Source organism: Empidonax traillii, unplaced genomic scaffold (genome assembly GCF_003031625.1).
Source record: "Empidonax traillii isolate 1590-97213 ecotype Southwest subspecies unplaced genomic scaffold, ASM303162v1 scaffold58:size1836614, whole genome shotgun sequence".
Lineage (NCBI taxonomy): Eukaryota > Metazoa > Chordata > Aves > Passeriformes > Tyrannidae > Empidonax > Empidonax traillii.
Window position 1 is genome coordinate 1,437,386 of NW_020955251.1, and position 27,921 is coordinate 1,465,306.

The window sequence follows — 27,921 nt, forward strand, 5'->3', positions numbered from 1 at the left end:
CTTTTAAAGTATTCTTGTAAAGGGCAAACTTCCTTGTGAAGTTTGTCCTTATACCAAAATTATTCTCATATGACAAGACTGGAGCTTTTAGAACTAAATGGTAGTAAGTCTGAAGTTTAGTGTGTGTTCTTTCTGCACCTAAATTGCTTTGGCAGTCCTCATTAGAAACATTCAGCAGTTATGTGCCAGAACTTTGTTAAATAAAAAAGCTTTGAGAAGATGTTTAACTGAGACTACTGGCTAAGTCCTTTTTTTTTTTTTCCTCACAAAAACAATGTACCTGTTTACTGACATGATGTACAACTTCTCCTTGTAGCTAAAAAACGTGACATCTATGACAGATATGGAAAAGAAGGCCTAATAAATGGAGGCGGAGGTATGTTGACATCCAGCAGTTCTTTGCTTTCTCTATTCTGGTGGAATCTTCCAGTCCTCTGAAAATTGAGATTACAACTGTTTTACATTTTTTTCTAGTTGTGTTGTCAAAAGTATTACTGTTACCTAAAAATAGAGAACCAGTTATAAAAAATGTTGTGTGTACTTAACCCGAATGATACCTGAAAGGGAAATTTTAGAAATTGTTTATATTTTTAAATGATTCAAATACCATATAGAAGTGAACTTTTTTGTTTGTAAGAACGTGTGAAGGTAATTGAAACTTAACTTTTTTTGTTTTTTCAGGTGGAAATCATCACGATAATGCGTTTGATTTTGGATTTACATTCCGTAACCCAGATGATGTCTTCAGGGAGTTTTTTGGTGGAAGGGACCCCTTTTCATTTGAATTCTTTGGTAAGTAATCCACTGGTTTTAGTTACGTGCATCTAAAGTGTGGCTAAAACTTTACTATTACAAATATAGCTAATGCAGTTTTATTAGAAGTAGCTCTGAAAAGGAGGTAAACAGCTGGTATTTTGTATTATATTTGAACTGTTTGTTTCATCCCCGTTTCTTGGTTGATTTTATAGTACAGAACAGATCTGGCTTGCCAATACATGTTTTGTTGGAAAGCCTGGTTTACAAAACCACGAAATCCTGGCTGCTGTGTCTGTGTAGGTTGGAAGATGCTAATATATAGTGGAAATTCTTCTCAAGAACTCGAGCAGGCAAACTCAGTCTGTTGAAATTTCATTTTTTTTGATCTCTAAATAAATAAAAAATAAAACTTTGAGAACTTCTAAACTGGAGAGGTTACCTATAACTTACAGCATAGCTGTCAGTGTGGACTTGTGTTCGAGCAGGAGTGATTTTCTTGTGTCAGAATAAGAACAGCTACATACATGATCTAGACACTCTCCCAAATTCATGACACTTGTTTGCTTTTGGTATAGAACCCCTAAAGACTCAGATTAAATGGTTCTTGAGGCCTCAATGCTTCATTTAGGCAGTGCTCATTAAAGGAAGCAATATGTGATAAAGTTGTCAAAGTAATCTTTTTACCCTGGTGCTGAGGGTTTTTTGACTTGTGATGTTGCTTGCTCAGTGAAGGTCTTTTCAGAGGTGCTGGAGTTCTTACACAATCTCTGTGTATATTCTTCTCATCAAAGTGCTGATCTATAAAGCAGAACAGATCCTGTGTTCAGTATTTACTGCGAGAAAGTTCCATACTGAAAACTGCAAGAAGGGTACTTGAGAAACAAAGCTTTCTTCCTCTTCTTCCTAATATTGATTAATCTCTATAATAATGTATGTAAATGTTTTAATATTTTTAAAAGTAATTTTTTATCTTTGGCAGCATTAAGGGTCTAGTTCAGCTCAGATTTTAATTTTATCTTTCTCTGGTTTGCTATTTAGGGATCATCAGCTGTCGGATGACTCTGATGAAGGATTAGAAAAGGGGTTGAATGCAGTAGAATGCTAGTTGAGGAATTAGATGAATAGCTAGAGGAAGAATGTGGTAGAGGATAAGCAGCAGAATTTGGGCAATTGGATCCAGTGGGAAATCAGCAGAAGTAGGAAAGGGCAGATTGGAGGAAGCATCTAGGAAAATAGTGATGAGTGAAATGGGCTCTGAACTGGCAAGATGCAATTTCTTCACTGCCTGCAGTACAGTAAAAATCTTAAGAAGTACTAAGCAATAATTTCAGTTGAGATTTGTGATCTCAGCACTGGTTAGGCCACATCTGGAGTGCTGGGTCCAGTTCTGGTCTCCCAAGTGAAAGCAACAGAGTTACTGGATAGAGTCCAGTGAAGGGCCACTAAGGTCATTGTAGGGCTGGAGCTTCTTTCACCTGAGGAAAAGGTTGAGAGAATTGCTGGAATTGTTCAGTATAGAGAAGGCTCAGGGTGAGAGTTGTCAGTGCATTGGGAAGGGAGGGTGTAAAGAAGGTGGAGCTTGAGTTGTCGGTGGTGCCCAGTGGCGAGGTAAGAGGCAGTGACCACAAATGGAAGCACAGAGGTTCTGCTGAACTTGAGGTAGCACGACTGCACTGTGAGGGTGACTGAGCATTGGAGAAGGTTGTCTGGAGAGGTGGTGGAATCTCTGTGGTTGAAGATACTCAGAAGGCATCTGGGTGTGATCTTGGACAACCCAGTCCAGGTGTCCCTGTTTGAGCAGGGGATTGGACCAGTGAACTCCATAGGTCCCTGTCAACCTTAGCTGTTTTGTGATTGAGCAGTATAAAACATAGAAAAATCTAAGCAAGATGTTGAGTAGGAAGCTAGGGAGGAGGAGCTGGGAGAGAGTGTGTAGCTCTTTTGTTTACTTTTTCATTTAAGATCTGTTAAATAAAATGATTGGTTCTCAATCAAATATCTTTATAGTAAATTGTATAGGTGAGGCATATTCTAGCTACCAGTGGGAGATTGGCGTGGGCCCTGCTTGGTTTTGATTTTATTTACTTCATCAGCATTAGCAGGAGATTTAACTTGCTGTCTCTGAAGAAGTCAGTGTTCATGATTAACCTTAAAGCCATGAAGTCAAGTTCTGCTTTACAATAGGGATAGGCTTAAAAAAACCTCAGAGTTCCTTGGAAGGAAGGCTGTACAGCATAGTGTGTAGAGTTATCCTGCTACTCAAATGGAGATACCTCTGCTAACAAAGTTTTCCTGGGATGTTGCAGCTGCTGTAGTTTCTCCTGTGTGATACACCTTACCTTGTGGCATCAGTGGACTTAACAACACACTCCCCCCTTGCTTAACACTCAAATTGATTTATTTATTCAAAAGTTGGTTATCTGCTTCATGTATCAATCACTGTCATCATCAGCTTTAAGATACAAGTAGTGAGGCTCAGGCTCTGCTTCTTGCCCAGTAAGATTCTGGCACTGTCAGCAGTGTTATGTGCCCTCCAGTTCACGAAAACTGATAGTTTCTAAGCTGTCTCTCTACTACATGTAGATAGTTGCAGTGTCAGTGACCAGAGTCCTAAAAGCCTATATTAAGCTTTGGATTTTGAGCTTAAGCTCTTGAAATTTTGCTGGAGACTTCTCTAATATGGGAAGTTGTAACTCCAAACGTTTTTTTTTTTTTTTTTTTTTCCACAGATTTCTATTAAAAAAATGTTTGCAATTGTCTTTACACATACACGAATGTTTAAGGTAGTACAGCGTGAAAATATCAGTTCCTTCAGCTCATTGTAGTGCATTTTATAATGCCTAAAACAAGCAGAATAGTGTGTATAGCATGAGTATTTGTATTGGTGAACTCAAGCCCTTGTAGATTCTGCTGTGTTGAAACTCTGGTGGAACAGTTCTGTCCTGAAGAATAAGTGAATTTGTCTTCTAAAAATGTGAAGTTTTCAACTTGTTGATGAGTTTTCTGTGAAGTAGTGACTTCTTAAGAAGCTACTCAGGTTATAATTGATATTCTAAGCAACTGAATAAGGACTGGGGTCATGTTTTCTGAAAAGGTACTCTGGTTGAATCAAAGATGAAATTGAATAAATACTTTGAAACATTTGTACTTTTTATGCAGTTTGAAGTGGCACATAGTGAAGCCCACAGAATGCAGGTGGGACTCTCTATCCTGATTGCCATTGAGTATGTAAAGTGCAACATTCATATGCATAATTCCTGTAAATTTATGGATGTGAAGGATTTCTAAAATTGTGCTATGAATTGGGTCTGTTACACTCCACTGAGCTGTATTGCACTGATACTGCAGTTACAGTAAGTTTTCTTTATAAACAAAGGCATCTTTATTCATCTGTAGAAAAGAGGAGAATGTAGGAAGACTTCTGTGGTGATTTTTAACTGATGAGTCCTTTCAGACTGTTCAAATGAAAATTTATAATACTGTTAAAGACAGCTCTGAACACTTCCAATGCAGCGAAGTTAGTGTTATGTGCTGTGTGTTGCACTGGGGACAGTCACAGTCTCTTTTTTTCAGGCAAATTCTTTGTAAAAATAGGGGTGCATGAGGGAAAGTACTTCTTAAAACTTGCTCTGATAGTATGACAGACGATTAACTCCTAAACTTCGAGACATGTGGGCTCACGTTTTGTGACCTGTGGTTACAACAGAGTCTGTATTCCTGGTGAGCTCTTCTGGTTTTTAGTCTCTTTGACATGGAGATGGATGCTAATCCTTATGATGCTTCCTGTGCACTACTGCTTTTGTATTGCAAAGCACTGCCGTGGTATACCAGTGTCTGGTATTCAGCTGTGTGTCCCACACACCTGCTCTTCTCTGACTGGCCTTTGACATTAGAACTGGCTGTTTACTCCTCATGTAGGGATTGATTTCTTGTTTCAGTAAGCTTGCTTGATACTGAAACTATATCCTACTTCATTTCTTTTGGTGCTTGCCTTGCTTTGGTTTATTTATGTTCTATTTAGCATTTTGGTTGTATTTTACTTGTAAACTTTTCAAGTATGTTCTGCTGTACTTTAACTGTTCTTGTAGGAGGGAAGGATCCTGATGTCACCACTGGTAATGGAGGTGTATTGAATAAAGACCCGTTGTGTCAGGGATTGTGAGGAACAGAAATTGATGTGATTTGGTGTAGGCAAAAAACGCTTGACTGTTTCTGGGCTGTTAAAGATTTGACTTGGTTTTGGTTTAGAGGCTTTTTAGATCCTTACTTCAAGAACAGGTTCCATGTTGAAAGTTTTCAGTGAGGAATGACATTGAAAGATGAAGTTGGTATAACAAGATCATGATATTCCCAGCGGGCCATTTAGTACTTCAGACAACTCCTTAAGGAGTCGATTAATCTTTTCTAGACTTGTAAGCTTCACATACACCCTAAACCATCTCAGCTGTCACCAGATATATCTGTGATGCCCATGTAGTTTCTCTATGGGCTAGAAAATACAACTCAGGACCTACAGCAGACCAGTATCCTCCAGCATCTGTATCTAGAAGCTCGACAGGATGTTTCAGAGTATTTCAAACTGGTTTAGGTGCCTGTATGTCTGCTTAAATGAATCCCATAAGAAACCATGCTTTTCTTCCTGGTAGAATGTGTTACTGATGTGATGTGATAAATTGGTCCCAATGGATGCCCTCTCTAGACTTTGATGTCCAAGAGAAGTCTGTTTGTGGAGTCTCAACACTGACTTGACAGTAGTCTTGAGAGTTTTGCAATAGTTCCTAAACATTTTGTTGTTCTCAGTGTACATTTGGAGATAGTAATTTATAAATGTCTTAAATGTTTTTCTTAGATTGTGAAGTAGGATTCATGGTGTATTTTAATACAAATTTAATACCATAATACATATAAACATTATGCATTCTGTGGAGTTTTCCCTTGAGAATTCTGGTTACCTGCTTTATGTGGTATTTCAAAATCTATGCTCTTGGAAACGAAAGGTAAAATGAAACTTAACGCCTTTATGTGGTTAGCTAGATATAAATGTTTGTCTCATAGATTGTCAGCTAGCTTGTTGTCTGGTATGTAGTTTTCTTCCATCAAAGGACAGAATTACTGCAGGTTGAGTGCTGTAATACTGATTGCATAAAAAGAAGCACGAGTGTTCTGGGAAAGTACTGTGAGTTACTTGGAGTATCCAGGCTAGAGAATCTTCACAAGACAAGAAAGAGGAAATTCTATGTGCAGTAACTATTGCAACCTTTACATGATCTGCATTTTAGGATGTTTTTCAGGAATGGGATAGCTTCATCAACCTATGTGTCTCATGGATGGAAAGTTTTCTTGCTGTGGCAAAAGATTTGCATAAGATCATGGGTTTAATTCACATGTAATCCCATTTCTGCTAATTGATTGTTTAGGTGTCCTAATGCAAAATGTATTTGTTAGTAAAATGGGTTATTGAAACTGAAAATGGAGGTGGCTTTCAGTTAAAGCTGTCTTGTACAGCAGTGTCTTCTTGGTGATTAATCTTTTTGTTGACATAAATTTGCAGCTTTTGGTACAATTTATGAAGTACTTAGAGATTTGCATGTGCATACATTGCTTTAGTATGAATGTACAGTTTTGTTTCATAACCACTAGTCTTAGATCATAATTATCCCCTGAATGGTGCAAATCTTACCGCTCTGAATTTTTCAGAAATAACTTGGTAAGTTTGAAGAGGATTTTTGTCTCACTCAGCATTATCAAACAGGAGTAGGTAATACTGTGGTTCCATGGTCAAACTAATACACAGTTTCTCCTGCTGAAAAGGAGGAGGCCTTGCCCCAAATTTTCATGTCTGTCTTAAAACTTTAATCTTTTTCTAATGTCCCATTAGATAGATTGAGAAGCTGTTTGATAACACAAAGTCTGGCCAAAGTTTGTCTCTGGCATCCCAAGCAAGTTCAGGTTGTTAGTCCCCCAAAAAATGGTTTGATTTGGTTTTCGTGAATGGCTAGCTGATAAAATGGTATGTTGAACATAGCACAAAGAGAATAGGTCATTCAGTGGTAATGGAAAATTCCTCCATTTTTAAGGTGTGCCTGAACATTTGAGCATTCATTTGATAAATACGAAATGCTGATTACTCAACTCCAGCATCTTTGTAATTATAACTACTGTATAGATGGTATTCAAAGATGGCTTTAAGTCTCCTTTTTTTCTTTTTTTTTTTTTTTTTTTTTTTTTTTTTTTTTTTTTTTTTTTTTTTTTTTTTTTTTTTTTAGAAAATAACTAACCCCAAGGTCTCTGCTATATATCATTAGAAAGACTTTCAAATGCTTGTGCTGGTAATTTATTTAATAAGTGGGGTAAACATCTGTTTGACATCTAATTTATGAAAATGAGCAGTTACAAAGACCATGCTTCAAACATTAGGCAGGTGAATCAACAATGCTTGCAGCAGCATCTCAGTGTCTCCTGAGTAAGTGGTGTCAACAATATACTTACTTTGCAGTTAAGGAAGAAAACATTTCCATGAAGAAGTTTTTACAGGTTTCTGTACAGATGGTGTGGTTTTTTGTGCCTGAATATACTTCAGAGCTGTAGCATGAGTTTGTGTGTATTTACTGCCAGTCTGCATCTTTTGAAACTTTTTTCAAATAGACAAGATAGAGAACACCTACTCCAAGAATTCGGTTGTATTGTAGGTATCATATCTGTAGCCATTTCTATAAAGTCATTACATTGTGCTTTTGATATGAAGAAAGGATGTTGGGCAGGCAACCTTGGCTCACTGAAACGCTGCAGCACAGTTGAGTTTGACTGTGTCCTTATGCAGTGGCTGAACAGCCTTTCAACATTACTCTGTGCTGCAGCGAGTGCCACCCTCCTGCATCTGCAGTACGGGCACGCAGCTCACGTGTCATGTTCTGGCAGAGGCAGCAGAGTGGCTCTGGTGGCAAAGAACAGAGGAGAGAACAGTCACTGGCTGGGGAGGTGGCCCAGTGAGCAGGGAGCCTGTTTTTACAGGCTGAGGTTCCTTTGCATACTGTCCCTATAAGATTATTGACATCTCCTCCTGCAGCAGTGAGTGCATGTGAGAACATTTGCTGACAGCACACAGTTTATCTCAACACTCTTCATTTTCTGGAGGTGAATGATGGCATTGCAGTGCAATGTGCTTGATTCTTTGGTCAGGAATGGTGTCATTCTATGATCGACAGCATCTTCCCACACTGCTTTTGTCCCTTGGGTACTTCTGCCCTGCCTTGTAATCGGCACAGCTGCTTTTACAGCCAGACTGTGAACTTGAGCAAAGAATTGATGTGGCTGAACTTCCTTTCATCTGGAGATGTTCTTCTCGGCGTGTGAGTTTCTAGTTCCCCAAGCCAGGACCAGGATACAAGTGTCCTGGCAGGAGTGACTGCCACAGGAAATGTGACATTTCTAGTTGATCGTGTATTGTGATTTCAACTGATGCCTTAGATTGCTATAATGAATTTCATCAGTTTTAACTGCATTGTGGACTACTTCAAATGTAGATATTTTGGGGTTTGCCTCCTTTCCTCTCTTGCCCTATTGTATGGTGCTTTCCTGCCAGCACTATTTCAGATGCATCCGTCTCGCCAGTCCTGAATCAGATTAGCTCATGGGTGCAACAGAAAGTAACAACGCAGTCTTTTCTTTTGGATCAATGAGTTAATGCAAGTTGTTATTTGGTTCAGTGATCACAAGGCAGGAAAGGAGAGCAATCACATGTTTTAAGCAGTATTCTGCAATTAGCTGTAAGGGAGAAAATCCTGTCTCTGTGTTAGAGCTGAGGGCTCCTGAGCGTGGGGGGATTGTGACCTGCCTTATTTTGAAGTGCAGTGAGATATTTGTTACAGTAGTTGTTGTTGTTATTTGACCTGTTTGGAGGTGACATTCTTTTTCTGTGACTACAGAAAAGCAAGGTAAAGTTCCATGGTTTGCAGGGAGCAGGTTTAATGTTTTACTCAGAGAAACAACACAGTTGTTGCATTTCAATTAGCAAAGATTTTTCGAAAGAAAGTAAATTCTTTTGGAAACATTACCACTAATGTTGTTATTTTCAGACAGATTTGTAAGTATACAATCTTTTGTGTTGCTGGGAGTTTTGTATTCCAATTTTTTTTTTCCGTTTGGTAACAGGCTACCATGAGTTCTTTGCTTAAGCGTTTATTTTTTTCCCCAAAAAGTTTCACGTCACCTGCTGTTGATTGATTAGAAGTCTATCTCACTGGCTTTCTTGAAATTTCTCACCTTTTGTTCTCTCTCAATCTTTGCTGTTCTGGCAGCACCACAAGTTCTGCTCAGAAATGTACTCTGACATTTTTATTGAAACTGAATCTAAAACTCTCTCCTCCCATAAACTTTTGATAATACCTGTATTAGAATAAACTGAATTTATCTCCAAACAGTATTCAGTAATGCTCTGAAGTGACAGTAGTTTAACATTTTGGTTTTCTGAAGCTTTTAACATGGATTTGTGTAGCATTTTCAACTTTCAGAAAGGCCTTAACTTTTTTAATGTGTGTAGATAGTTTTTTTTTTTTTATTGCTTAGTTTTGTTAATCTGATATGCTTCTAATATTCAATATAACATGGATTGTGAGCACCAAAATGACTATAATAAGATGAGTTATTAAAAAATCCCAACACCCTGCATTTGAACTGTTCGGAAAGAGCCTTCTTTGTGAGAAGGTTATCAGGGATGGAAAGGTTCTGCTAAATCACAAAAATAGACCTACAAGGCTGAAATGTTACTGTTTTACTGAGTGGTGCTATTAATCATCCTGATTTAGGGTATAAAAGCATAAACAGGGTGTGAGTAGCTGTGAGGTTGCTCTATTAATGTTTTTGATGGTAGATATAACAAATGATAGCGCAGCAGCCTCCTGCTGCCTTCTCTCCTCAGTGTTTTTGGCATTTTTTTTCTGCTGCCTGCTGTACCTGTCTGGCTGTCAAAACAGTAAAGAAATATTTTCCCTGAAAAGTCCTACCCCTTTTCCTGTCTCTGCCTAATCCATCTCCCTGAGCATTCCGCAGTGCACTGCTGGACGGTGGTTTGAGTACCTCACTTGGGAGAATTACTGGAAGAGCACGGGAGGATTATTACCAGGGCTGCTGACAGCAGTCACCTGAGGCTGCAGCACGTGCTGATGCCAAGTTGCCGGAGTTGCCAGAGGCTAATAAAGCATGTCCAGGCCTCAGTTAGGTTTTGGTGTGGCAATAATCCATTAGGAAGCTGGGTTGATATCAGGGATCTCTGGGAGCTCCTGTGATCCTCCCTTAAATAACTTTGTGTTCCTGCAGCTGTTTCGCTGAGGAGGAGAGATTCACTTGCAGAATAGGCTGATATCTGGGGGGATTAAAAACTTGAAGCCTACATGATATAGGTTGTTTTGTTTTTATTCAAACTCCAGGTAACAGGAAAATTTGGATTATAAATAGAAAGGTTAACAGTGGGAGTAATATAATATAGATCATTTGTACACGTGAGTGAATGACCTTCATAGCGAACCTATGAGTCATTCCAGTGAGAATAAATGGACTACAAAACAATTAACTGCAGTGGTTTTACTTGCTAGTTGATATGCTAGGCTGACAAAATGGCCTTTTTTTAAACCTGGCATAGGGCTTGTTTTGGAAATTATAATTCCTATATTTCCATGCCCAATTGTTGGTTTAATTTCTGTAAAAGTACTGATGGGTCATCTTCATATTGAGGAAAACTTGTTTTACATGGAAAAAAAAAGGAAAGAAACTGCAAAACAAAAAGTCGGAGGTAGAAAAAAACCTTACACTTGCTTGTCAAGTGTATGTAAGGTAAACATTTGGTCCTGTGTTGTTTTATTCAGTAACTGTGGGAGCCAGGGGAGGGAGGGATAGGGTTATTTTCTAGTTGTTTTAGGCATTAGATGTCTTTGCTGATGGGAGTTTATGTCTGACCCTCAGTGGCTGCTGTTGTTCAGCATAAATACATTGTGACGTTTCAGGTTTAAGTAATTGCACATAAACCACATGATAACTTATATCTTTCTATTATCATACTGATTACTTAATGATGCGTAATTCATACTGCATTGACTTGGAGATTTGTCATAAATCAGCTTGGATTTTTGTGGAGGTACCAGAGGTGGAATAAATACTGCATTTCTGACCTTTGCTTTGTCAGTTGTAGTCCTAAACAGCCATGCAGTCTTTCCTTGCTTTCATGCTGCTATTGCTGCTGTCACCAGGGTCTGCATTTTCTGAGCTTATTCTGAGCAGTGTTTCAGACTGTTACCTTTCAATATCGAGTCCCTACTTGCAGAACTTGGTAAAATCATGGCTGTTGTACAACACTGATTCTAGGAGAGCTGAGATTGATGAAGGGAGTAGTTGTAGTTAATAAACTTTTCTGGTTTTAATGCAAATATTATGTTTATTGAATATCTGTTTTGTGAGTGTAGTTTTTAAGGTTGTTCTTTGTCTCAAGAGAACTAGAAAAAAGCAGTTTTCGGATAATTCTAGTAATACTTATTTTTCCTTTTCTTCAGGAAAATGTGATAAAGTAAATAAAGATCGCTTGTATGGGTGTCTGGTGTTGTGTCCTGTAGCAAACCCCCACCGCCTTTCTTTTTTTTTGCTTTGAAAGAGACTATTGTCTTCCTGATGGGGATGGAAGAACAGCTGTTCTGAGTGACATAACAGTGGAACTTGAACTTGAAATATCACTTTATCCATGACCCTCTTTCTCTGTTTTTCCCCTCTTCCTCCTGCTTCGTAAGGACAGAATGCCTCTTCGGGACACCTTGTGTAAACCTTCGTACTTTGCTGCCTAAATGTGCATCAGAATATGTGTTTGAAGTATCTAATGTGGCAAGTGCTAAAATTAACACTTGGAACACTTCAGGATTATGAGTCATCAATCCCTGGCTGCTGTTTTTATATTTCAATAATTAATATAACCTATCTGGAAGTTACTTCTCAGAGACTATCATGGTGATCCACAATAAATCTTGAATAGAAATAAACTAGAAAATTCAGGTACCTGTGTGCTATATTTTACATTAGGTGTACTGCTTTTTAATGTTAAACAGCTAAAATAAAGAAATCACCTAGTTTTTATATATAAAATTATTTTTAGGTCCAAAAGTGAAACAGAATTTAGTCCAGAAGGATCATAGGCATTACCTTTGGGGGGCTATTAGTTCAGTAGCATCAAATATTTTAAAGGAAGAATTTTATCTGTAACAAGGAATGTTGTTTTGTTTTGTTTTTTTTCTTAAATAAAGAATCCCTGATGATTAAATACAGAATCACTCCGTAGTGCTGACCTCTTGTTGTCTTCTGTTTTGTAGAAGACCCTTTTGAGGACTTCTTTGGGGGCAGACGGGGTCCAAGGGGAAGCAGAAGCAGAGGTGGTGGAGGATCATTTTTCACTGCCTTTGGTGGATTCCCTACTTTTGGAAGTGGTTTTAGTCCATTTGACACAGGTAAATACCACAACATTTAAGAAGGAATATAGGTTTGATTCACAAAGAATTGCAATGTATTAAGCTGCCTTCTCCATTGAGGAAATTCTGGGGATGTGGTTTTTTAAATTAAGCTCTCTCTGTAAGGTGTGAATGTAAATAAAACTATAGGTACAGTATTTGGGCTACCTGAAAGTTCATGTAAAGTGAACAGACCTCTAGGAAGTAATACTTTCTGTGGTCATTATTCTGGTGCTACAGTTTCTTTACAGCTTTAGAATTGTTTTTGTTCTGTTTGTTTTTTAAGTGTTGGGAGTGGGATGGCTTTTAGGTCGTGAAAATACACAGAAAAAATGTGTGCCTGAACCCCATGGTACTACTTAGCCTGAGGTGGCCAGTTTGGATGCTGACCTGGATATCTCAGAGGTTGCTGAGAGCTGCTGGCAGTCAGCATCCTTTAGAATGAATCTAAGTGTTAAGATTCTGGGTATTATTTGGGGTGTTACTGCCACAAGACCAGTCCTGCTTGCCAGCTCAGGGCATCCCGGCGCAGATGATCAGATTGACTAGAGCTGCTGGCTTTACCCTGAGTGGAGAGAAAGGGGAATGGTTGAGTTCAGCAGACAAGCTTAAATGCCTTTTCAGGGGAAGAGTTGAGAAATGGTTTTTGGACAATGCTGTGCATTTGGAACTTGAACTGTGGGTCCATATGAGAGAAGTAGGTGGGGCTGGAGTTAGGTTTTTATTCCCACACTGATGTTTAATAATATCTAGTCACTGATGCTGTGTTGATGCAACCAAGGGCATCCTGAAGCTAGGATGTAGTCTGAAGGGATGAGAAATTTGGATCCCACAGTCATGCAAAAATACATTTTTTGTCAAATGCCTTCTTTTCCTCTAGGTTTTACTTCGTTTGGTTCTCTGGCACATGGGGGCCTTACTTCATCGTTCTCCTCTTCGTCATTTAGTGGCGGTGGGATGGGCAACTTCAAATCAGTATCAACCTCAACTAAAATAGTTAATGGCAGAAAAATTACTACAAAGAGGTAAGTGATATAAATATATTTCTGTGAAACTATTTGTAGAGGCTTAAATAGCTATAATTACATGCATATAAATATACTGTATCTTTGTACACATACCTATAGTGATACATGTGTGTGTTTTTTATACTTTTGTTGTTCTGTTCAGTATATTACTTGGATTTCTTTGCTTAAAAACATTTTGAGATGCTGTATTGGCTTCTCTCACTCTTCTTGGCATTATTGAGTTGCTTAATGGTATAGCTGGAGGTCTTGCAGGCCTTCAGAACATCCTGTGTAGTGCTGCATCTTTCATTGTGGTCCCTGTCTAATGTCTGTCCAGATACCTTGAACTTGTACCTTCCCTTCTGGAAGGGAAACATGTGCTTGGTTTCTGCTGATTGTGAAGCTTTTAATTGGGGTTTAGGAGGACTTTGAATTTTGTAGACATTATGAAGAGTTTCCCCTAACATCTACTCTGGTTTGCTTTCATAGGTAGTGTTTGAGGGAAGTCTTTGTAGTAATTTTTTTCTGCCTGTTAAGTGAAATAAGCAACTGAAGCTTTCTTTGGAGAAAAATGTTCCTGTTTGTTGGAAAATGAACTTTCAAGTATTATAACACAGTGTAGCTTCTGGCTATTTCATGCTTGTGATGGGGAAATCATTGTGTTTGGCAAACCCCAATCTTTTTAGCTATAGAATAAATGGAACATCATGATCAGTAAATTAGAGGAGTACTGACAAGTAGTTAAGTGTAATTTCAGTACTTAATAAAAAGTCATGGAAAAGCAAGGGAGGACAGATTTTTTTTTTTGTCTGGTGACTTGTCCCGTATTTTAAAGTGCAGGGCTCTTCTGTGTCCTGTTGTACTGGAGAGATCCTGTTGTCTTGACCACTTGAAAGCAGCCTCTGTCATCACATGCTGGTGTGGTCATGATACTTTTCTGTGAGCATATTCCAGAAAAATCTGAAAACTGCCTCAAAAGTTTTGAGGGAGTCGTGCCATATGAGAGAGACCAAAGAAAGTGTTTATGCAAAAGTTTGTTTTAGCGTTAAAAAATAGACTATATCAGGTATGCTGCTGTCATACCTTTGTAACCATATCTAAGAAGGGAGGGGAGAAGCAAGAAATGTGGTTAACCACGTCTAGGAAGACACAGTTACTATCTCTGAGAAGTCCTCTTGCTTTGTGGAATATCTGCCCACAAAGCAGCTGAGCCTAAAGAAGATTCATATCCCAGCACATCCTGTGAAAATCTCCTCTGAGTAATATTTTGCTTCGGGCAGGAAGCTGTTCCCTCTGTTTTTAATATGGGTGTATTCTCCTCAACAAGTCTGATCTTCAGAAAGTTCTGTATTCGTCTGTGTGGTTTCCTCATTTGAATCACAAGGGGAGAATTCCCAGATGACTAAAGTTTAGGCATAAATTAAGTGTGCCAAAATTAATTTAAACATTCCTTATCTTACCATTTCTAAACCAAACAAGGATAAGAACCCCAAATCCACAAAGCTCTTTATTAATCCCTTTTTCCAGTCAGGGATACTTGAATTTTGCACCATACATGATGGTCATAAACTTGGTGTATAGGAGGTCTACAGATTTCTTGCTCTGATCAAATGAACCCTGGGTTAAAGACTGTCTAGCATGGCTTACATCATGCAAAATTGTGATTGTGTCTAGAAAATTATGCATGTAACAAAGAGGTAACTAAAGGCAGTGTTGAGATTGTGCAGTTGATCTGTCAAGGTATTTAGTTCTAGATAAGAGTATAGTGTCAGCACAACTGTGACAGTGTACGAGGTGGCTGCTGTAACTGTGAGCTCTTCAAACTGGAGGATTCCAGCTTCCAGAAAGCAGTTTCCCTGCTATAAATAAGCAACATTGGTGAGGAAATGCAGATGGTTACTGGTTGCAGTTCCTGTGCTGGTAAATATGAAAGCCTGACAACGGCAGTTGTGTTTAGCAGGTGTTGCTCTGTTATAGTTTGTTATCTAAAATCAAGGTCTGGTGTGTATTTGAAACTGCTTGCAGTGCTTTGAAATGGCTGATGGTGTTTTTGTCCTGCAGGATTGTTGAGAATGGACAAGAGAGAGTAGAAGTTGAAGAAGATGGCCAGTTAAGGTCGCTAACAATAAATGGTAAGGAGCAGCTACGCTTGGATAACAAGTAATTCAACGCACGCATTTAACAGAAATTTTAAGCTATAACAGCCACCATTTGAGGATTGACAGGAACATTTTTTGAAGATTTCAAATGAATTCAACTTTCTGTATATCGGTACTCAATCTTAAGTAGTATAAGTAGCTCACAGAAGCTCGTATTTGTCATAGACTTTTGAGTTATTGTTGGGACCACATCAATTGGACCATTTTTTGTCCTTAAAATTGTTGTAAACTTCTGTATGCACTTTTCTTTTCTTATCTGTGATCAAGGTGAACCATGATCCTTCAGTAGTGCTAGGGCGAGATGTACACTAACACTAGCATGAATCTTGCTTTTTCCAGTTTGAAATGTGAGCCAATTAGTAGTTTTAAGTCTGCTGTGAAGTTAAAAGTTCCAGGATAACCTTTTTAATAATTTCAACCTTTTTTTTTTTTTTTTTTTAATGTTTAGTACTGAACAATGTTAATACATTTCTGGTAATGCATTTCTGGTTTAAATAAATTAAGGATGTTTTCTAGTTGTGCATGAATGCAGACAACTTAGTAAGTTTTGACAAATGTTTAAATGTGTAATGTAAGCAAAAGGTAAACAAAAGTGAAGCCAGTGAGCTGAGTCTTTTGTCATTTGCTAAAAAAAAAAATTCAAAATGAATAAATGCTGATGTTTGTGGTGCATTCTTTCATGAATGGCATTTGTAACCTTCTTGTGTCTGTGTGTGATTTGGGCAACTTGGGAAAACGGTGCTTTTTGGTTTTTTTCCTTACCATCTTTTTCTTCAGTCTTAAGGATGAGGGCCTTTTTTCTTTGCAGATGTTTTCTCCAGTGTGACTGAAAACATGATTTTTAATTTCTTTTCTAAACCTGTATTTGAAGCACCTATTTTTTTAGAAGCATTCAGGGGCTGACTCTCTCTAACTCCATCTTTTACCCTAGTATGCAAGTATTGTAGGTCTAGGCTTAAAAAAGTTTTCAGAAGTTTTAAGTTCTGAGATTGCTTCAAAAAATAAATAGACAGGAAATCAGTAATTATAAAGAGGCTTTCTGAATAAGACTTTTTGTCATTTTGTGATCAAATAATAATTACTTTGAAGATTTATATTAAATTATTGGCATTATAGTATCTCACTCCTATTTCAAGTCCTCAACCAAAAATCAAGAAGTGGATTAATGCCCTTCGTTAAATTAATGGAGTGAAGCAAAGTGTCCGTTTGTAGCTAAGACCAGATTTTCAAAGTTTAGTGAAAGGTGACTTGGTTTCAGTGTGTCACTGAGAAAGCATGTGAGTAACTAATGGCACTTGTTAACAGCTGCCAGGCTCTGGGTACTTCTGTGCATAATTGTGGATGTGCAGTTTTCATCTGTGCACCAGCTTTGAACATCTGGCTTTCACAAAACTCTTCAGGGTGGCTTAGTGTTTAAAAAAAAAATAAAAATAAAAAAGCATGGTGTTTTCAAATGATCACCTAATGCCTTCATGCTGAACACCATCTGCTTCGTACTAACAAATGTGTGTTGATTATTAAATACATCGAAAATGTTTGCTCTTATTTTTTATGAAGGAAAACCATTTCAACTTAAGCCAAACCAACAAGCTAACAAACTGCTGCAACAGAACACATATTTGTAGCAAAGTTAGTATACTGTACTTTTGTCCCTCTACCATTAATGCTAATTTGATAAAGCCAAACAAAATAACATGTAAAAGAAGAAATAAATATGTGATTTGGTTTGGGGACTAAAGAAGTTATGTACCTTTCCAAGTTCTTTGCAGAGTTCCTGTTACTTCAGTGTTGTGTTTTTGATGTAGAAGCACAAACTCAGTTTAGAACTAAACAGTGTTTTCTTGTTAATGCTGTTTTTTCCTTCCCCATGTATGTTACTTCTTGATCCAGATACCTAAACAGGCATTTTATTTTAAAATCTGGCTTTGTTGTGATGTCTTGAGTTATTAAAAATGTTAATTTATATTTATAGGACACAGTGTGCTCCTTTAAATTATGTAAACTGTAAAAAGTGCTTCAAAACTGATTAACTGAGTCAAATAAAATTAGGACAATCTGGAGTTGAGTTTGAATGCCTTCTTGTGGATATCCATAGGTTTTACATTAAACTGCCAAGCTTCGCCTTCTAGTTTAATCCCAGGTCGTCCTCTTCCAACATTTAAATTACCTCACTCAGGTTGAGAACACACTTAGGGTGGCACAGCTGCCTGTCTTAAACCTGTACCCATGTGCTTGTCTTAAATCACCTTGCCTAGACAAGTGTGGTCCTTCTCACTGTGTTACACACAAACAGGTCACACCAGGGTTCTGGGATGAAATCTTGGAGTGCTGGGAATGTGCTCAAGATCTGGTGCTTTTGGGCAGTCTCTTGTTCTGCCCTCGGATCCCTAAACAGGCTGTCAGAGCTGGACAGAACACGACACTAAAATGGCAGTGCTGCACTTCCTTGGTGGAAAGAGAAACTGTCAAAACACGAGGAATGAGTCAGCAGAAGGCAGAATTAGGCAGCAGAGATTCCTGCAGTAGTGAGATACCCACACACCAGCCTTTGCATGGGCTGGGGGTTGATCTGGGTGGATATGTGGTCTTGGTCCAAGTGTATCATTGGACTGGCAGTTCGAGTTCCAGATGTAAAGGACTCCTTTACACTTGACCTAAACCTAATGGTCTCCATCTCTTTCAGTACATAGAAGACAGGTTGGTTTTTTTTTGAAATAACACCACATCCAACTTCTTTTTTTGATGCAACTTACTGCATCCAGCTTCATTTTTAAAACACAAAATAAATCTGCATTCTATGTTTACTGTCAAGTCATTTAAAATTCTCCCTAGTATGTATTATATATTCAGAATTTCCTCTGCTGAATTTGTTTTCTCTTGAAAACCCACTTATTACATTCCTTTCTAATACGTAATTTGCATGGATATACAAGACCTACTCACTACAAGTGATGGATCATCAAGGACAGCAAATTTCCTTAAACTTCAGTCTTGGCCAAGATAGTACAAAACACTTAATAAAAGAAAAAGTTCTTAATTCTAGCAAATGCTAAGCATCAAATCTGTGGTGGGCTGAGGCAGCTTTCAAAGCCAAGTGCTGTTGGATTAAAAGTGCCGTTTCTTCATACATGAGGGGTTAATTTTGAATTTTTAGGGACACCATCCCATTTAAATTGAGCTTCCTCCAGTTCTTTGGAAAAACTAAGATGGAGTTTTTGAACCTGCTAAGTCATTTACTCTTTCATGCTCTGCTTCAAAGTTCATTGGTGGACACAATAACTTTGTAATGCTTTCTCCTGGTGCAACCTCTTTTTGGTCCCTTGTGCATGGCAGTAATTTCAGTGCATTACACTAACTCAAGTTTCTCTCTGGATTGCATGGCACCTACCGCTTCCACTCAGCTTTACTGAACAAGTCTGGGAGTTTGCCTTGGAATGCTTCACATTTTAAAATGGCTGCAGCCCTTGATGTTCTCAGTTCTCACAATACCTTCTCTGTTGAGAATCAGAAGCGTTGTCCTATGGTGTAGGAGACAAAGCTGCTCTGCAGAGCATGTGTATGTAGCATCTGTAAGATGGATGTTGTATATCAACTTGTGATTAATTGATGAACTGAGTGAGAATGCTGAAAACAAGATTGTAAAAGAGTTAAAAACCCATCATCTCTAAGCCCAAGGGGTTTGTATTTCGCTTGTCAGTGTTTGTGTTTGGCTATTTTGTTTCTTTGCCTCCAATGTTTTGGCATCAGGTGTAAGTGGACATTTGTTTGTCTTTTGTATTTAACTGTGCTGTGTTTCAGAACATCTCTGAGATGGTCCAGTGATAAAAGTTATATTTTATTTTTTATTTTTGGAAATGTGAGTTTTATTACTGAATCTGTTTCTGGTTTTTTTGAGAAGCATGCTTATTACCTCTTTTGCCTGAGTTTAATCTGTGGTGGTAACAGGATAGTGTTTCTAAAGGTGGTTGTGCTGCAAAGTGAATGCTGTAGATGTCTGGCGTTCCTGGTCAGAGAACCTTGGAGAAGTGCTCAGTGTTGGTGCAGTGGTTTAACTTAGTAATAGAATACTTCTTATCTTTTTTGTGGAAGCTTTTCTTAGTTCTTTTGGAAAACTTGCCTCTTTGGTTGTGATTTTTGGATGTCTTGGTGTTTGAGCTTGTTTATAAGTCATGATGTTCTCACAGGGTAGTGGCAATATGGACATCAGTAATCTGCCAGTCAGCAGTAACCAAACTTTGAAACTTTGCCTTTTTGTAACATAAGAAAAGAAAGCTTGTTTGTACTGTCTGCTCCCTCTGGTCTTGTTTAATTTGGGATTGAACTGTGAGCACAGCCTTGCTTGACATAGTACTCAACATAAACAGTTTGGGTTTTGTTGTTGCTTGTCTTCCAGTGGTTGTTTTAGGTACAGAACTTCTTATCTTCCACATGAAATGCTGAAATGGTCCTTTTGTTGCACTGGTGTTGGAATGAACCATGTTTAATTTGTGAGTGTTGCAAACTATATCTTTTGAGTTTATAATTCTAGTGGGTTTATTGCTTGGTCTGCTTTGGTTTTGGAAAACATGGCTAGAGTTGGTTGTTGAGTGAACTGAACTGAAAGGTTAGAGCTGAAGGTGGTTGTTTTATACTCTGCTACACAGATCATACATTCATAAAACAGCAAACCTCATGTTTCAGACGCTGCTGTCAGATTAAAAAAAAAAAAAAAAAAAAAAAAAAAAAAATAATTAAAATCCTGTGATGATCAGAGCCATACCCTGAACTGCTGATTCACACTCACCGGAACTTCTCTGAAAACTCTGTTCTGGCAGACTCAGTGCTGCGTTGGGTGTTATCTTACAACAGCTGGTAGAAAGTTAATCAAAAACCCCCACGAGCACCCCGTGCCCTGTCATGNTCATGCTTACCATGGCCAAAAGATGTGCAGCAGCTTGGATGTGATAGTGCCCAGGTCTGAGAGCTGGGACGTCCTGGTGTGAGATAGATTGCACTGATGGCCTGAGTGCTAATTACCTTCTAAATAAAGGAAGCGGAAGACTCCTCCCTGAGAAGATACCAGCTTTGAAATGTCATGGTGGGGATTAAAGTATATTTAATTGAGAAGTAAAGCGTTCTATTAGAAGGAAGCTATTAAGTAGAATTGTGTCTTTAGTTCTTTGGCTTTTACAATAATGTCAGCTTTTGCAGCATATTGGGTTCATTTTAAACTCACTAAAAATAGATCATTTTTGAGCTTGACTTAAAATTGACAATCCAGAAAATAGATTTTTAGAGGCTTCCGGTAATAACTCTTAAAACTTTGCTTTGCCCTATAATTTATCCTTACAACTGAATCACAGATGAGAGCTCTTTCAGCTGTTCTTGTCAATGCAGCCAACTTCAAATGAATTTCATAAAAATAGGGGAAAAAACCAAACCCATAGGTGCCAACTTTACCAGCAGTGGAAATAGAGCTGAATCCTTTCATACAGCTGAATGTTAATTCTGAGAGAGATTAAATATACCTGGTTTGTAACAACTCAAGTAAGGATGCCAGTCTGTTCAGTGATGTGACAAATGACAGCTCCTCGGGAAGGCTTCAGTTCCTCCTTTTCTTGACTGCTAAAAGTGAGCTATGAAATCTTTTGCATTGTTTCTCATTTGTAAATTTATTTGAGTTACTAGTATGGGAAAGGAATCCAGCCTAGGTGACTGGTCATAAAATTCATTTTGTGGAACACACATTCCTGATGGCCAGCAGAGAGAATTATTTTGGCTGTGTCTGTAATTGGAGTTGCTTGGAGGTGCTACTAAACCACCTGAAGATGCAAAGCAGTAGCTCTGGAATCTTCTATCCTGGTTACAGTCACAAGCTTGATTGAACTGAGGACCAGGAGGGGAATTTACCTCCCAGACAAACAACCACCAGTCATAAGTCTGCAGAGGCTTTGAGACATCTGGTCGAGAAGCTGGGCAGCCCCACCAGTCTTTCAGTTTCCCTCCAGAAATAAACGTGTCTGTGTTAATCTCTGTAAGTGATATATGGAGTAAGATTAACTTGCTAATTTATCACACATTTGCATAACTGTCACCACAGCCACCTCTGGCAAAATTCTTTCCTTGACATGCAGTTGGAGGCTGCCTTTTACTCTTTACAGAAACTAAATCTGATTTGTCATCCTGTTGCGATTATTTGTCATGCTCAGAAATGGGGTACTGAGCCTCGCTTTTGTGAGAGAGCACATCCTTCAGCATCAGTCTCTTGTCATTCTTCCGGGAGGAGCTAGACCAAAATTGCTTTGAACTTCTCTAGGAAAGTATTTCTGGAGGAAAAGGGAGAAAACTCCCATGGCCAAGGCTGGGCCTTTCCTGCAGCCTGTCTTAGCCAGTTGGAGGACTAAGCCTTTTGTCTTCAGAGGACCCTGGCCAGGCTTTCTGTAGTAACACTGCCTCTTGTCAGAAGGCACTTTGGTGTTTTCAGTTATTTGGACATGCCCTGCTAAGTAGTCACAGACACCCCCCAGAATTAGTTTCTAATCTCAGTGTATACATTTCTTACTGCTGGGACTTACAGGAAATATGGGCAGGTCCTTGTCACTGAATGTACTGCACTTCAGTAAGGAAGGGGCATTCTTTATTCATCTGTGCTACACAAACTGGGAACTGGCTGTCCAGGAGAGCAGTAGAAGGCTAGAAATTCCCTTAGAGCTGTTTTGGGTGTATCTGGTGTTACCTGCAAGCACGAGTAGCTTTCACAAACCTCCTGCCCTCAGTTTTTGAGTGAGCTCCTGAGTGAGTGCAAAGAGGTGGAAGATTTGTTTTCTCAGGGAGATTCACCTTCAGAGTTAGGACAACCACCAAAATGTTTTCTGGGATTGGATGTTTTAGCCCTGAGAAGAACAGCAAATCTTAAGATCCTTGAAACCAACAAGGGAGAAGCAGGAAAACAATGCACCCTGTTTTGTGCTGTTGACATGAAATTTCAAGGGCTTTTCTCCTCCTTTGGTCTTTTCCTTTCTCATCAGGAAAACATGGTCACGAGTTGTCCCAGTGAATGCAGGAGGGGTGGGTGTTTGCCTTGTCTCCTCTTCACCGTGCCTGTTCCCTGCCGGCCCCGGCTCTGGGCTGCTCTGGAGGCTTGTTTCCCTTCCAGCATAGGCAAGGGAGGTGCTTCTGCAGCCCGAGGATGGTGTGCCAAATTCCACTTTGATTCTGAAAAAATGTGTACACCAGAAAGAAAAAACTGTGCATATTAAAGGTCTCCTTGTTTGGAAGAAGGGTATAAATATTTGTATCAGGCTAGACAAATTCAAATGAGAAGATAAACATACATTTTTAACACATGGATGATTAACTGTTGGAAGAACCTGCCAAGAGCAGTAGTTTCTCTGGCTTTCAGTGTCTTAAAAAGACCAGCTTTTTGAAAAATATCTTTTAGTGAGAAGGGAGTGTTTGGGCTTTACAGAGAAGCAGTGGAAGCTCGGGAGCCTGGGGCGCAGACTGAGATGCAACAGAGCACAGTGTTCCTTCAGGCCTTCCTTCATGGTCTGTGTCTTGGCTTCTTCCCTTTCCTTCCTGCTGTGTCAGTGTTAATGCACATGTCGTATTCTCTGCCCGTGGTTTTGAGACTGGGAGATGCTTTGGTGATGTGGGGACCGCCTTGTGTCTCGGGAGGTGCCGAGGAAGCGGGGGAGCTGGGAAGAGAGGAGGCAACACCTCGTGCACCTGGGGCAGCCTGATGACTGTTGCCCTTAAACACCCAGTTTGGGACGTGTAGGTGCCAAGAGTGGACTTCGTGTGGGAGAAGATGTTCTGGATCTGTGCAGGTAAGTTGCTTGATTGTAGTGAACAAGTTGTGTGCTAAGTGAGGAGGAGGAACCAGGGCGAGCTCTGTGATGACTGTGCCAGGGAACTTGATTTGAAATTTGCATTACTGTGAGCCCTTGTGTATCTCCTGTCTTCTCACCAACAACAGGCTGCAGAGCTTGAGAGAGCCTAATTTCAACTCCTGAGATGAAGATTAGGAAGTCTCTTGTTAATGACACATCAAAGATTCACGTGGCAGAATGAACGATTCATTTTCTTAAATCTGGGCAACATTTGAATGATGTAAAGTTTTTATTTTTAGTGTGTGTTAAATCTTATGGGTAGCAATATGTGTGTTTTGAATTTTGAGTGACTATGATGAAAAAAGCTGGATTTTTGTTAATTAAATCACTTCTGGTAGTGTGCTAAATGCCTAAGGCTGCAGTATGTCAGAAAAATAGTTCTACAGGGAATAGTCAGAGAAGTGTCCCACTGGGCTTATATGTGTGAAAAAATCTGTCTGTGGATGCTTCTTTGGGTTTTGTATATACCCAGGCCTGCATTTTAAAGTTTATTTCAAAGAGAAACTTGAGGAAAGGCAAATTCTAGAACTATAACTCAGCAGCACTTGGGTCATACAACCATCAAACACAGTTTGGAACGAAACCGAAATGTAAGCTATTGTGTGGTAAAGTCCTGGTATCTCTTAAGGACCTTCCAAAGTTTCAGGGGAAGGTATCCTGCTTGGAGAGTGCTGGAGCTCTGGAACAAAGTCTTAGCTCTTCAATGGTCAAATGAACCGTATTTTGAGATCTGAGTATTCCAGTCTTAAAATAGCCTTTGTGCAGGCTTCTTTCTGTGCAAGTAATAAAAGCTGTAAGGCTTTTGCCAGTCACCAGTATGGACGTGGCCAGCTGTAGTGACACAAGGAATCTTGTTAATGGAAAAGCAAACAAGTGTACGTGCTGTGCTGCTCTGCCCTTTTCTGGCTTAAAAGAAGGCTCGGAGAGAAATATTTCTGAAGGTTTGCAAACTGTGTAGCCAGTGCACACCTCGTATGTATTGGCTGCTCGTTTGTAATAAACTGCTCAAAAACTAGTTGCTTTTTTAGGTGTACCAGAGTGGTAGCTTGTCAAAGCAAAACTGGCCTATCAATTTCATCTGTATTTTCCAAGGACCTTCAAAGATTTGAGTTGCATTCTGTGTGGAACTCGTTTCAGTTAGAAAATGCAATTTTGTTTGCTGTACGACTCGAGTCCCCTGTTACATCACTGGAAGAAACATCACCAGGTGTTCCTAGGCTAAATACAGTGATTTCTTTTGAGAAGCAGGTAGAAAATGACAAGTTTTTACCATTAGTAAGTAAAAAGAAAAAGATGTGCATTATATTATGCATATTCATATTTTTGAGGTGTTTTGTCAATGTCAGCTACTACTATATGATATATAAATTGAAGGATCTGTTGCAAGGGGGGTAGTGTCTAAACAATTTCCAAAAATATTTTTGAAACGTTGCTATTACTCTACTTTTGATCCCTCTTGAAAGTGTTTGCCTGAAAGAATTGGAAGAATGTCCTGTTGAAAGGTTAAAAGAAAGTAGGGTAATTTGTCCTGAAGCCCACCAATTAGAGTTTTGTAGCCATTAGTAATTTATTTATTATATATAACTCTGTCTTGAAAAGTGTCACAGAACAGAAAGCGACTTTTAAGTGCTTTCTAGCGCAGTGACTAATCGAGAAGGTGTTTTTTGTAATCACTCCTTAAAACAAGAAGCTCAGCTCAGGCAAACAAAACCTTTTTCTGAGAAGATGCAGGTGTTTAAGCCTCCTTGCTCTTCTTGATGAACAGAATCGAGATCATAAGATTAACTGATTACTCTTACGTGGTTTCCACTCTTCCCCCTCCTCCAGCACTTGCTCTGAGATCACGTGTGTGCTTTGCTCCCAAAATGTTTATAGGAGATGGTGACTACATCCCTGGTAACCCTTTTCGTAGAATAAATCACAGCAGCCAAGTGCATGCCCGTGCTGGGCGCTCTGTTGCAGGGGAGGTGCTTGTTGCCCTGGACAGAATAGTTTCCAGGAGTGGAAACTTCTTTTATAAGAGCTGTTTGCAGGGGGAGTAGGATTTTGCCTCACGCCTCCCGGCTTCTCCTGAAACCAAAAGCCAGCCCTTTGTTCACGCTGAGCTCTGGATCCAGTTCACTGTTGCGTTTTCTGGGTGTGGTGGCAAAATTTCCCAAATTGCTAGTGTCTCTGGTGTTGAGTATGGACCTGTAAGGGGCACAGAGCCAAGCTCTCAACTCGAAGTGCAGCTTTAATGTAGGTTAGATGATAAATTGTTAACAGAGGTCAGAGCCTCTTGGGTTTTCTATTTTTGTGACAGTTCTGGATAATCTTCCCTTGAAATGAAGGCTTTCCATATTTTCAGTTGAAATTGGGATAGAGGTGGACACACTCAGGTCCTTGCTGGACTGTTATCAATGTCCATATATTGGTGTTGCAAAAATGTGTGGGTTTATTTATAGATTTATCTTCTCAATTGAAATTTGGTGCTTTGAAGGTTTTTGCAAACAGATTCCGTCTCCTGGAAGGTGATGTCACTGTCTTGCCAGTTGTAATTCTGTTTCCAGTCCAATCTTCAGTCTTGACTAAGCAAATTTGTCCTTAGAAAAACAGTCGATGATTCTTTTATTTAGTATTTTTAAATATTACTGTAAAAGGAGATTGTTTCTGTGGGGATAGCAGGCTGTGTCCAATACCAACAGTTCAGGCAAGGTCAGAATTTTAACTGGAAAGTGACGAAATGTTCTCAAATGTGCAAAATCTGGGACTGTTCACGTCAATCACTGAGTTGCATGGTAACAAATGTAGGTGAGCGTCAGCCCTACCTGTTGTGCGTCTGTTCTAGGTTTCCTTTTGTTGTCACAGTGCTGACTGCAGGACATTTTCAGCCCTGCAGAGGGAACAATAATGAGTCACAAGGCCTAGGAGAAACACTGTAGTGTAAATGAAGTTTGACATCTTCAGACTTAGTAAAACTCTTGGCAAGTGCTTCTGAGAAGGTTCTGAGTTTGCTGGTGTTCAAGGAGGAGGTGGAGTAGCTCTGCTGGGTGCTGCACTTTGGGCTGCCAGTAGTACAAAGTTGTCTTTGTATTTAAACAGCTCAAACCTGAAGGTTTGACGATTTGCTTTTAAAGTTTTTCAAATATTTATACCACGGTATAATGAGCCCGCTGACAGATAGTCACTGAAATGTTTGGAAAAGCTTTCACTGCCATTACAGAATTACAGGAGCTGTGGGTACATCCTTACATTGGGGTCATTTTAAGCAAAAGCTCATTAAGGCAACTTTGGGTGTCCAGTTGTTGTTCTTGTTGGCAGTTTTGGTAGGTGCACCCCTTCCGAGGGCTCATCCACCTCTCCACCAAGAGCTAGTGGACATCCTGGTGTGCTTTGCACCCTTCTGGAACGCAGAGCCCTCCAGTTTCTCTGCCCTCGTGGTAGCTTTTAAATACTGGTCCTCCCTTTTTTGCTTTAGTCCCAAAGGTTGTGATTGGAAATGGTTGTTACTGTCCTTGGTGCTTCATCCCATGGATCTCAGAGGTGTGTTAAAAGAGGAGAAGGTGGAATGGTGCCATTGCAGCATCACAGGATGAGAACAGCCATCACTCTGGGCATGGGCAAGTCTGGGGTGACCTTCCTGGGAGATGCATGGGTGCACTAGGCAGGTATTAATGTCACCACTGAAACTCTCCTTCTGTTTCCAAAACTCACAAAGCTCTCTTGGTAAAATGTTCCCTGCTCCCACTGGATCTCTGCAGAAGGAGCATGTAAACTGACTGACGATACTGTTCCCAGGCACAAAGGAGAATTGTAAGTATTGTTAGTGTTGGATGGTGGTCATGTTCCTGGTTTGGTGTTTGGGGTTTTCTTAATTGGGAAAATGTTGATTTCTGTGCTCTCATTATTGGTTGTTTTGGTAAGAACTTCAGTTTGAGCAGCATACACAGAACAATTCTTTTTGTGTATTTAAATATATGTGTTTATGTGTGTGCCTACATTTGCATTTATGAACATTCAGTTATTGATAGGATTTGAAAAATTAGTTGTTGCATTTCTAAACTATGGTGGGTTTTAAGGCACAGGCTGAAGATCTTGACTGTGGGTGGGAAAGACTCTTCGGAAACTTTGAGAGTTTCCTGATGGATTGGAGATGCCAAACAACAAAAATGGTGTAGTTTGGGAGTTATGTCTCCTTTAGGGCCACTGTGCAAGTGCAGAATTAGATAAAGTATTTAGTCAAAATTAGTACTGAATGTCAACTTGAAACACTTTAAAAATTCAGAGTTCTCATTAGCACATCAAAAATTGAACAGCAACTAATCACTTGGTGCTCTTGTTGTCAGGAAGATGTCAGAAACAGGACTGGGTTTTGTGGTGAAGGTTCATGAATCACTTTGAAACCTATTGAGGTATCAGAAGAGATGTCCTGTTTCTATGAGCATGTGTTGTTTTCGGGGTCATTTAAAAAAGATGATGGTCTCTGGAGCTCTGTAACTTAAATCAGGGATGTGTGCAGGCACTGGGAGATGGGATTTGCTTGCCCAAGTCCTAGTAATGCAGCAAGGGTGGATGAGGAATAAATTGCACATTGGGGTTGTAATTGGAGAGGGCAGGTATCTCTTTTTTTGGGGAATTAATATGTGAAACCCTCAGCACCAGAACCTTA

General features: G+C 39.4%; 1 protein-coding gene across 3 annotated transcripts in view; it reads left to right on the forward strand.

Annotated features, from left to right (window-relative positions):
- DNAJB6 (DnaJ heat shock protein family (Hsp40) member B6) overlaps window positions 1–27,921 on the forward strand; it is a 64,034-nt gene that overhangs the window by 17,305 nt on the left and 18,808 nt on the right. For all 3 annotated transcript variants that reach the window (XM_027879798.1, XM_027879796.1, XM_027879797.1), the window contains exons 4-8: window positions 317–376; window positions 682–792; window positions 12,102–12,236; window positions 13,117–13,261; window positions 15,305–15,375. In XM_027879798.1, the coding sequence (XP_027735599.1) occupies window positions 317–376; window positions 682–792; window positions 12,102–12,236; window positions 13,117–13,261; window positions 15,305–15,375 (522 nt within the window). The remainder of the gene's footprint in view (window positions 1–316; window positions 377–681; window positions 793–12,101; window positions 12,237–13,116; window positions 13,262–15,304; window positions 15,376–27,921) is intronic.